Raw genomic sequence first — 11,983 nt, 5'->3', positions numbered from 1 at the left:
TAACTATTTTAATGAGACTTCAATGACATCAATTGCTACACACATTAGTGAACTCCAAACAGTATAAGAATTTGCATTACATCTTACCTTTATATTACAACTATTTCTTCCTTACCTTATGCAGAAAGATTGATTCAGGAAAATCCTAAGGTAATGTTTCCACACTCAACTGGATATTAAAGAGTTAGAATCAGGCCTTTATTTTTTATTTTTTCAAGATTTATACAGCCCCTTTTCATCTCCAGCATGAAAAATAAAAGTAATTAAATTAGTCTATCACAAAAAAGCTACTACTTTGCCAATTTTTCGTCCAGTTTTAGGCTAATGATTTGAAACTCTACATCTTCTACACAAATGTTTGATCTAAAATAATTCCAGCAGTTCAGAGGAAAAAATTCAGCCCTTCTCTGGTAGGCTTTTAAAGTGAAACAACTCCGGGAAGTTTCACTGATAGTAGCTTAACAATGGTGGAAAAACAGCAAAGCGACTAAATGTAGTGCATGAAAACAGTCGAAGAGAAAGTAGAAGATAAAGTGAGATCAGCAGAGTACCGAGTAGACATGATGCTATTTTTGTACAAATTGAATTAGTAGAATGCAAATGTTTATTATGCTGAATTTACCATGTAAATTTCCCATCCAAAGCACAGCTAATTTTTCATTCCTGTAAAGGAATGACTTTTATTCATTCATGCTGGTCCCTATCACTGGAGCCTTTATTATACAGGCTTTTACAGCAAATGTTAGGATTATCTACTTAAACAAAACCTTATAGGAAACCATGTAGGAGTCACAATAGGCATGTAGCATCTGGTCCACAGGGCTGTAGTTCAGGGAATGAATATTGGCAGTCATCTTGTTGATGAACACACCAATGTTGAACCTTTCTACCCCTGTTGTGGTGTCAAACGAATAGAAGATCTCCTCCACGTCTTTGCTGATGTACCGTGTCGCATAGAGCACACCACAGGCCATGAATGTGTTGGTAACCCCCTGCTTGTAGACCGAGGTGCGCCAGGTTTGGCCGAGCGTCAGCGGTTCACCTTCCTCTACCTTGGACAGCACCAGGTTGCCAAAGTCCTGTTTGCTGGTATAGATCACCCAGACGCCTGACTCATCTGTCGCCAGGTCCAGATCGGTGTATGGGTAGCATGCTTCAAGGTGGCAGAAGTTACCCTTTGAATTATATCTGAAAAAACACAGGACAGAAATCATGTTTCGTTTTTGAGAAATGAGAATTTGGAAAACAAAACAAAACATAAAACAATCAGTACCTTAGTTTTCTTGCACTCATTATGTTATGCTTTTGATTTGGATTTTTATTGTTATTATAAAACAACATTTAGATGTAAATAGGAAAGATGTAACGATTTTTGTCATATTCTTTGAAAATATGGCATTTATTGTGGCATCAGCAACAACCATTCAAACGATGAGCTTAGAGAAAAAGTTAAGTAGCGAACCTAGTGCCTTTGGGTAGCTGTAAGGTGGTAACAGCTTTGGTGGTGAGGTTGAATCGACAAACAGAATCTTGGTTGTAACAGTTGTAGTATAGGGCCTCTCCATACAGCACAACATTGGGACCCTGGACGGTGTTGGTGGTTGGGTTAGAGGAGTGGATCTGGACATTACCTGGAAGAAGAAGAAGAAGAAGAAGAAGAAGAAGAAGAAGAAGAAGAAGAAGAAGAAGAAAATGCAATTGCAAGTATGTATCGTTATTTGTTTATATTAAAAAAGGATTAAATTGTTTTGTTTATTGTTGTTTTTATAGTTATGCAGGCACCTTTATGCATATTATAAATAAATGTTTATTTTTATCTGTCTTTAGTTGGCTTTGATGTCTTTTTTTTCAACAATGAAAAACTGAAGTCATATTTCTTACTTGAGAACTAATTCTGATCCGGTAAAAAACTAGAACACAAGAGTTCTTTACCTGGGGTGCTCTGCCCCACAATGAGAGCACTCAGGCTGGAGTAGCGACGGACGTAGTTGGCGTATATGTTGCTGGAAGTCAGCATTACCAGCCAATACCAGTTCTCCTTCCCCGCCTCTGGTTTGGGATCCCGACCCCAGGCTCCATACATGTAGGAACCAGGGTACTCTCCTTCTGTGTACACCCTCGGCCCGGTAATGTTCCGAATTTCACCATGGGGACAGTTACCTTGGGGACAAATATGAAAAGAAACAGAGAGAAAGAAATTGTGCAAATGCAGGGAAACTAAATAAGTACAGCTGGCTGTGTGAGGCATCCACTGGTTGATAATTACTTCTTAATTGTGGTGATTGGTGCTGAGAGCTTCCTACAGTTCATTTATACCAGACATTAGCTTTTAGTGAGGAGGGCTTGTCACAGCTGTGAGCGACCTCATTTGAGTCACGTTCTAGTGCACACACAGTGGACAGAGAACCAGAATGGCCTCTGATGTCATTTAACTGGAAGTTAAAGTCTGGTAACATCTGATTTTTCAGGTAAAATATTATTATGAACACTAATGAGATCATTAAGTCCAATCAGTTTCTGTTTGATGATTATGCAAATTTACAAAATTGATCATAACTTAACTTTAAAAAAAGTAATTGCTACATAACCAGAATCATTTTTGATCTATCTAGTGGTTTCCAGTGGAAGGAAAAAAATTAATTCTGGTGTGTCCTGGTAGTTCACCTGGTAGAGCTGACACCCTATGTACCAAGGCTGAGTCCTTGTGTACCAAGGCTGAGTCCTTGCTGCCGGCAGCCAGGGGTTTGAATCCAGCCTGTGGCCGTTTGCTGCACATCATCCCAAGCCCCCCCCAAAAAAAATAAAATATATATATATATATATATATATATATATATATATATATATATAGTCTACTGTGCTGTGTGGTTTTGGAACATACCATGCGGAGGTTGAGTGGGTTTGGCAGTGGGTTGAGGTCCATTCCTGCACTGGTCCAGGTCTTTCAGTAGACGCTTGTTGTCTTGTTGTCTCTTCACCACCTGCATGGTGTCGTACGTCTCCAGCTGTTGCATCTCTGCTTTCATGTCATCCAACTGAGGGACAGCAAATATGAATGCCATGAAGGAATATAGCTTATATACACTTCTGATCAAAGGTTTGGAATTGCCTGCCACAAAAGCTTGATTTGAGGACTACTCTGTATATTTGAATGGTCTTAAAGCTTTTAGGCTGTAGTAAGGAGAATGAAATATCTGGTTTATCTGTCCTGAAAATCTGTATATATTGTGATTTCTTTGCAAATTCATTTGGTGGTCTGGCCTCTTCCAGGTCTCTATGGTGGAGAAAAGGACATATGTCTCACTCTGCGACATCTGTTCAATGTCCTCCTGAATCCATGTTCTTCACTTATATTTTAATCTTCATGTATAAGAAATTGTGTCTATAAAGGGAAGAGGGATGCAGTTCATTTAACTCAGAAAACTGTTGAAACTGATTACATCAACATTTTTAAGCAACACAAACTGTTAAATAAAATTCTTGATTAAGCTGTTTTTACTAGTAATTTTAAGTGACACTTAATTAGTTTTGTAAGTTACAGAAACATTCCTGATTATATAACTTTTTACTAGGTCTTTTGTTTTCACAGTACATATAAAAAATACTTGTAATTAGCTACTTGAAGAATGTTATTTTTAATAGTATAAGAGTGCAATATTAAATTAGCAACTTGTGCTTGTCACATGTGAATTAACCTGTTTAGTGGTGTTAGCAGTTAGATGCTGGTGTCCCAGGGTGGTGCCGTTAAGCCTGTCGAAAAGCTGCTTGATCTCAACCAGTTCATTCTCTACCACATACAGGCTGAGAACTGCATAGAGCTGTCCGTCATCCTCCCTCTCCAGCATCGACACATCTTCCTGCAACCGGGGCAAACGTTGCTCCAAACCCAACAGCAGACTCTCCAGCTCCAGAGTCTGCAGAGAAAGCAGGTAGAGATTGTGAGCACACTCAGGACTCCTCCAGCATGAACGCATACACGTAGGAGTCTTATCAGTTTATATATTTGTTTATATTAGGTTTGAGGGAGGTTGTGTTCTTTAGTCTGGTTTATAAAATAATGCAACGAGTTACCTTCTGTGGGGTGATGTTGCTGTTGCATTTTGATGCATCGTTCTCCACTGTGCTGAGTTTGTCATGAGGGAATGCCTTCTCTGAATTAGTCAACTCACATGCACACTTATCACGTGACGGTGCCTGAAATCAATATCAAACATTGCTATGTTAAGTAAATGTAAATGTATCTTAATTTGAAAGTGTATGATAATTTGCAATAAAATTAAAGGAGCTCATTAAAAAACAGAATAATAATGACTATATTCTTAGTGTTTTCTTACCTGTTGGGTGAGGGTGAACAGAGCACACAGAGGAACGATCACATACAGCTTCATGGTGGATCAGAGAGCAGAGGTAAATGAAACAGTCCCTGAACACAGTTTGAATATGACTGTAACAGCAATTTGTATCTTGTGAACACTGCCACTAACTTCTGCATTTGAGTGAGTGAATGTGTGTTTAGTTTGTGTGCATGTGATCTGTCATTATCCTTCAGAATGTGATCTCTTCCTCCTTGCGGTTGGAACTGAAACAACACAAGAAACTGTTAACACGATTAAGGCCGATACTGACAGATGTCAAAGTAAACTGATGGGATTGGCAAAGAAGGTAGATGCCAATGAGGTTGGAGTGCAGAACTGAAGGCTGGTGACAGGGCTACAGGACTGGAGGCCAGCAACTAGCAATCTGGCAGGTGAACCGGAGGAGCTAAGGAAACTGGTGGTTGCTGCAGCACAATAACTGGAGACTGCTGCAACATAGGAACTGGGGACAGCTGCAGCTCAAGAACTGGTGATGGCTGCAGTTCGTGAACATCGGTCTGCTGAACCATTAATCAGTTAACTAAGTTACAAACCTGGAGGAGCTGCAATTTTCTGATGCTGGCCCCAAACACCTCCGAGATCACTGTCTAAAGATATAGTTACTCTAGATGGTATTACCTTGGCCTCTAGCACCACTGTCTAGCACCACTGTCATTTAATTCCCACATGAAGCAGACCTCTAGGACTGCCTTTTTTCATTTACACAACATTACAAAAATTAGACACATACTATCACAGACAGATGCAGAAAAACTAATCCATGCATTTGTTACTTCAAGGCTGGATTACTGCAACTCTTTATTATCAGGTTGTCCCAATAAGTCCATTAAAACACTCCAATTAATTCAAAACGCTGCAGCACGAGTACTGACAGGAACTAGAAAAAGAGATCACATCTCTCCTGTACTAGCTTCTCTGCACTGGCTCCCTGTAAAATGTAGAATAGAATTTAAAATCCCCCATCGTTGTTGTTGTCATCATCGTCGTCATCATCTTCTTCATGTTCATCATCATCAGTCACTACTATTAGTGTGGTTGTTGCTGTGCACCTCTCTCTCTCTCTCTCTCTCTCTCTCTCTCACCCCAACTGGTCCAGGCAGACGACCACCCACCTAGAGCCGCCAAGATACTGTGCAGCTCAGTCTCTGTGGCACTGGGCAGCTGAAGCTGCCACTGGCATCATGTGAGGGAGGATCAGGACAGGCATGTTGCAGGCTCATGAACACTAGCCTAATCTAACAATCTTATGTGGTGTCATCAGGGAATAACTAGCTGTGTTACAAAGCATTGGGTGTCAGTAAAGTAGCAGTAGGCAGGGATGAATACAGTACAGTTTTTTATTTGTGGAAATGCAGTATCACTATTTTTTCAATTGAAAATTATATGTACATATCTTTGTAGTGTATGGTAAATAATTGTAGAACACTTAAAACAGGAATTAAAAGTATATAATGTTTATCTGAGAAAAGCAAACTTATTTTTATTTATAGGTTTTAAACCTTTAATATAAACTATTGCCTTCAGATACCAGTTCATATCTCAACCTGAGATTAATGTTTTTTCCACCTCTCATTCAGAGCAGACAGTCTGTGGGGGCTGGAAGTCATTGGTCCTTCAGGCTGCGGTGATGTGACTGGATGATGGGAAGGAAATTTAAATGTAAAAGGGAAGCTGTGACTAATATCTGCCTTTTTCTAAGTTTCTGAGTTTGAAGGGATGCATATACACTATCTGTGCTTCAGGATTCAGGAACAGAGAGTAACCACTCTGCACTAAGCATACAAGATATCTGCATCATTTTTATTGATTGATTAATTCTGTGGTTTTTGTTATATGTGTTGTTTCATGACTACAGCATGTTGTGTATCCCAGCAGTCATATATGGTGTCACAAAGAATAACTAGCTGTGTGACAAAGCTGTGGGTGTCACAGTTATTGTCACAGTTTTTTTATTTTTATTTCAAATAATATGAACTTATAGTGGATAAAGTATAACGCACATTGGGTTGCACTGGGCTGTAAAGCATGTAGTTGTAAAGCTGTAAATAATGCACTGATGGTAAATAATGGAAGTTAACACTTAAAACAGAAATAAACCATATACCGTAAACCTTATTATAAAAGTGTTTATTTGCTTTAATCACTGGACTCACCCTGCCTTCATTGAAAATAGGCATCTATATGGGACAGGCCATTAATTCCTTCTACACAAAACTCTTGCTCAGCAGATGGGAAATACTATATCTAATTGTGCTGCTTCTTCTGAGTTTTTGTTCAGCAAATTTGGCAACAAATAGCTTGAATTTCAGAAGTACACTTCTTTCTGTGTGCCACCACTATGACACTTGAACATGAACGTCCTTTTACAGCAGCCAAAAATGTACAGCACCCAGCATACAGACAGCGAGCAACGAACTTCACATGTCAGAAGTTAGGAGTCAGCACTTTTCGTCTCTCTTGTTTAACATGCAGGTAAATCTGAATGAATTACACTTTGGTGTTCATAGTTTGAAGAATGTAACTGATCTACGCTAGTAAAGGAGACCTACCTATCTGTCTATTGAGACAATGCTTTTATTAGTAATAATTAGTAGTATTTATTAAATAAGTTTCACAATATACTGTTTATCTGAAAAAGATTAATTGATTTTTGTTCATGCTGTTGACAAAATATAGTTTTATGTTTCTATTAAGCAGTGCGTCATAAGAAACAAATCTCACCCTGACATGTTTTGTCCAGCTCTCATTCAGATAGAGCAGACAGTCTGTGGCGCCTGCGGTGATGAGAGTGGATGATGGGAAGGAAATCTAAATGTGGAAGGGTATGGTACAGTATCTGTGCTGAAGATGTGGTTACAGTATTCAGGAACAGAGAGTGACCATGTTGCATCAAGCACACAAGATATCCACTGGAGAAATTCCACACCCAGACAGACAGCAGCATTTTTATTGAATGATTCATTCTGTGGTTTATGTTGTTCATGCAATGTTTTGTTTCGTAACTACAGCATTTTTTAATGGCACCACAAGTATATGATTTAAAGTTTACTATTGCTAAGTGATGATCTCCTTGAAGACTGTATTATCATTCTCCACTGTAAGATAAAACAAGATAAGATAATTTGTAACTTTATTGATCCCGTAGGGAAAATGTAAATTGATACAGCAGCACAGGTTAATGTAGTACAACAAATAAAGAAAATAGAACATAATAGAATACAATACAATGAAATTCAGTACGATAAAATAGGAATAATATATACAATACATACAATAAATAGAATAGAAAAAGCCTGTGATGTATATGTGAAATGTTGCTAAAAGAAATGTCTCCTGTTCTCATCTGGACTTTAAGGCGCATTCTCTATGATTTGGTTTCCTGTTATCTCTCTACTGACTGCTATAACAAAGGCAGGAAAGACAAAATGATTTGTAGATTCATTAGAAGGGAAAGAGGGCACACTGAGACTGTATCTGCACAGAGCACCAAATGATAAATTGTAAATGGACCTGTACTTGTATAGCGCCTTTCTAGTCTTCAGACCACTCAAAGCGCTATTACACTACATGCCACATTCACCCTTTCACACACATTCACTCATTAATTCAGCAAAGTTATCCAGGTAATCCTGTTTAATGAGGCGTCTGATGTATTTTTAGGAGACTCTGTAAACAAGTAGTGGTAAACAGCTATTTACTTACCGACTTTACATGTATGTGATGTGTTTATGTATGTGCATTTGTGTGCAATACAATTTTAAATTATGATTTACACAATAACATGAAATTGCTGTAGAAATTGCCCTGTGGATACTGTTGTCACAACAGCTGGTTCTTTTAATTTTTGCCCATTTTGCGAAAAATTCGGCCTGAAATGTCTAGACATTTCTATGAACCTTTGCTGTGATTGTCATTCTCCAACTGTGCTTCAGATGCCCTCTGAGTTTCCCATCAATCCTGGTCACCTGAATCTCACATCCTACTGCTCACCTATGTTTCATTGCCCAATCAACCTGTCAGTACCATCCCTTTTCCCCCAGTCAAACACACAACACATACGTATATTGATATATTCTGTATGGAATACATTGCTGCATTAATATGTTAGGGGAACGTTAAAAAGTAGACCACACTGCACATGATATTGCAAAGAGGAAATAATAACCACTGCGTTAAGGAGAGGGAAAATATAGCAAACTCTTTTGGCTGACCATAAGTGCTGTGAAACACAGTTTCACATCCACCTAAGTGTTTTTAAGGCTTTGCAGTGACTCATTGGTGATATGAAACAAGTCAGCAATATGTGTCTTTGCTGTGACTGTGTTAGAGAAAAGTGATGAGGAGGGGTTGTGATTACAGTACTTACAATTTCTGTGTGTCAGTCCACTATTAATTTCTCCAGCTCTAAACATGCTACTGCTGCTTCTACTGCTGCTGTCACCAGTGAGTTACACTTGATATCCTACTTTGAGAAACTAAGAATAATAATAACTAATAGATATAGCACTTGATGAGAGTAGACTGAGGCTTTTTTTCTTTGTTTTCTGTTGCTTTTTTTGGTGCAGTCTCTTTATTATGCTTGTAAATGTCCTGTATACAACTTTAGTGTTTTTTACATGTGTGACTGCAGGGTGATGGCCAGGCTCAGCGTGTGTCAGGCGTGAGGAAGAATGGCACGTGCGCGTGTGAGGTGAACTCTACCCTGTGGTCGTTCCCTGCTGTGAAGTACGAGGCCGTGCTGCAGCAGGTTGAGTCCTGTGGAGGATCTTTGAACACCCTGCAGGAACAGGTGAGAACTTCAGTCAACCAGAATAATTTTACAGTGGGGTACAGTACCCGAAAAAGATTTAAGAATGTATGAACCTGGTATCAGGAAAACACATTCAGTCATCAAGAAACAGGAGTTTCTGTCTGTGTGTCCCTGCAGGTGAAGTTGTCCAGTGAGCGTCTCCCTCAGATGCAGGCTCTGGTTACGAACATTACGGCCCAGCTGGAGCCTCACCAGTACCTGCACAACCAGGGGCTGTACACTGCCTTGTCTCTGCGCCACCTGGGCGAGGAGCTCAGCCAGGTGGAGACAGACATTGGTGCCGTTCACAGACAGCTTAACAACGGCCAAACACGAAAGCTCTCCAAAGAGGTAACTCTAAAATGACTCTTAAAGTTGACAAGAAATAGCCTCCAGGAGCAGCATGAAGTCAAACTTTACTAAACCCTAAAGTAAGAAGACCTAACCTGTTTATATGCAATATTGTAAATGTGTGTTTGTGTGTTTGTGTGTGTGTGTGTGTGTGTGTGTGTGTGTGTGTGTGTGTGTGTGTGTGTGTGTGTTAGGTGGGTAAATTGCGTACAGATGTAGACAAGATGCAAATGTCAGACACAATTAACATGAAGACTGTCAAAGAGAAACTGCGCTACCTGAAGAACAGTGTTGAGTCCTGCAAGACAATCCCCAAAGACTTCAGAGGTAAGTGTGTCTTCTTTCATTAATGTACCCCCAAGTACGTTCTAAACAGCACTAAACATTTTTGGTCATAAAAAAAATTGCCTGTACAAAGAGGTATAATACAACACAGCATTAACTGAGAAACAATTAAAAGCAACATTTCTGTTTTTAAAATCCATCACTAAATTTTTGACAAACCATTTTTTTGTCATCATGCAATAACACTAAGACACTGAAACTGCATTGAACTATGTCTTTTTGATAAATTGCACTTTTACGTTTTAGCTTTTGAAGCATTCAGTGTATGTGGCAGGGAGGCAACTACAGTGATCAAACTCTTTTCCAGAGGTTTTAGGGCAGTTGAAAGTCTATTGCAGTTAATGATTGCATTGAAAAATGGGAATATTGAATGTAGAATGTGGTTTACCAAACTTACATTTACATTTACATTTTATTGAAATTATTGTAGTATAATTATTTGAGGAGTTATGCATGACTTACATTTTTTAAATCAACAAAAGAAAAAATCTCATGTGCTCCCTTTAGTACTCCAAAGTACCCCTGGGGGAATGCGTACACCCATTTGAGAAAAACTTCTTTACACTGTTACATCAACTGATCTTCAGACCCTTCTCATTTCTCTCTGTTTCCAGGCAAAGGCAGATACTGCCTCAAGGGCCTCATCACCAACATTAGTGATCCTGTCATGACTAAGGTCAGTCCACACGGTAAGAGCTACATCTCTGGTTCATGGGGCAAACAGGCCCAGATGGACAGTGAGGGACAGAAGAACAGCTACTGGGTTCAACCTCTGCTTGACAGCCACGTCAGGGGCAACACCCTGCGTGTCTACCAAACCTACGAAGACTTCATGGCCTCTGCCAACCACAGGGACTACACCTTCGCCCCATCCTACAGTCACGCTAACAGCATTGAGGGACCCAGTGCTGTTCTTTATGGTGAAGCTCTGTACTATCACTGCTACCGCTCTGCAGACATCTGCCGCTACGACCTGAACAGCAACACTGTTAAACGGGTGACACTTCCAGGCACCGGTGTGGGTTTCAACAACAAGTTCCCGTACTGTTACTATGACTGCCGTGCCAATAGTGATGTGGATGTGGAAGCAGATGAGACGGGACTATGGGCCCTTTATGCCACTGTCGGTAACCATGGTAACATGGTGGTGAGCCAGCTAGTTTGGGACAGTGGGGCTGAGATGCTCAATGTCTCGCAGACGTGGGAGACGAGGCTGTTCAAGAAGGCGGTGAGCAATGCTTTCATGGTGTGCGGTGTGCTGTATGCCACTCGTTACGTGGACGAATACCACGAGGAGGTGTTCTACGCCTTCGACACAGCAACGGGAAAAGAGGACAACTCACTAGCACTGCCACTCGAGAAGGTAGCTAAAGGAGTGGCCAGTCTGAGCTACAACCCCACCAACAAGCAGATCTACATGTACAACGATGGATATCTACTGGCCTACCAGGCCCACTTCTGATCTGAAGCTGTTCAAGTAGTTGGAAATGGCTATTTATTGCAATTTCCATTTTAGCCCTGTTCATTTAACTACTAAGATTTAAATGAAGCTAGTGAAGGTCCAGCTCAAAGACGACTATATATCTATGTTAACAGATATTACATACTGTATGCTTTAACAAATGTTTGTAATTAAGAAACACTGAATGTAATCAAATGATACAATAAAACCTGTAATCACCAACTTTAATAGCATTGCTTTCCAATAGAAAATAAAGTCATTGTGTTGTTGGATGTAATTGCAGACTGGTGTGTCTTCATTCTTGCAGCTCTATGAGGCTTTTCTAAGGAAGTGGGGCTTTGAGCTAACTGCTAATGTCAGGATGCTAACATGCTTACAATGTCAAAGTTAACATGCTTTTGATGGAAATGTTTCACTATTGTTTAGTCTGTCTTGCCCGAAGTTAGTGCATTGCACTAGAAGAGACAACATTGGGATTCACAAATGGTGTTGGTTTTTGACTTTGCAGTGGGTGGGAGTGGTTGGTCAAAAAATAAATTGCAGGTCCCAGGAGCATGGAGACGGAGTCAACAAATGAATGCTTGTGAGAACAGGTGGGGGTGGACACACATAAAACTATGTATTATCTATCAAGTAAGTTTTTACACAAACAAGGAATTT

General features: G+C 39.8%; 2 protein-coding genes across 2 annotated transcripts; one reads left to right on the top strand and one right to left on the bottom strand.

Annotated features, from left to right (window-relative positions):
- Positions 1-176: 176 nt before the first annotated feature.
- Positions 177-4,503, bottom strand: LOC127353740 (olfactomedin-4). Its single transcript, XM_051383263.1, has 7 exons — positions 4,335-4,503; positions 4,072-4,194; positions 3,696-3,914; positions 2,882-3,035; positions 1,933-2,160; positions 1,463-1,631; positions 177-1,188 (listed from the first exon to the last, which is right to left on the bottom strand). Exons 1-7 carry the CDS (start codon positions 4,386-4,388, stop codon positions 753-755), a joined length of 1,383 nt encoding a protein of 460 aa, XP_051239223.1. The 5' UTR covers positions 4,389-4,503; the 3' UTR covers positions 177-752.
- Positions 4,504-8,657: 4,154 nt separating this feature from the next.
- LOC127353739 (olfactomedin) lies at positions 8,658-11,600 on the top strand. Its single transcript, XM_051383262.1, has 5 exons — positions 8,658-8,819; positions 9,007-9,165; positions 9,304-9,516; positions 9,711-9,843; positions 10,476-11,600. The coding sequence occupies exons 1-5, from the start codon at positions 8,787-8,789 to the stop codon at positions 11,321-11,323; spliced, it is 1,386 nt and encodes a 461-aa protein (XP_051239222.1). The 5' UTR covers positions 8,658-8,786; the 3' UTR covers positions 11,324-11,600.
- The last annotated feature ends 383 nt before the right edge of the window (positions 11,601-11,983 follow it).

This window comes from Dicentrarchus labrax, unplaced genomic scaffold (genome assembly GCF_905237075.1).
Source record: "Dicentrarchus labrax unplaced genomic scaffold, dlabrax2021, whole genome shotgun sequence".
Taxonomy (NCBI): domain Eukaryota; kingdom Metazoa; phylum Chordata; class Actinopteri; family Moronidae; genus Dicentrarchus; species Dicentrarchus labrax.
This window is presented reverse-complemented; position numbering and strand designations above follow the sequence as displayed.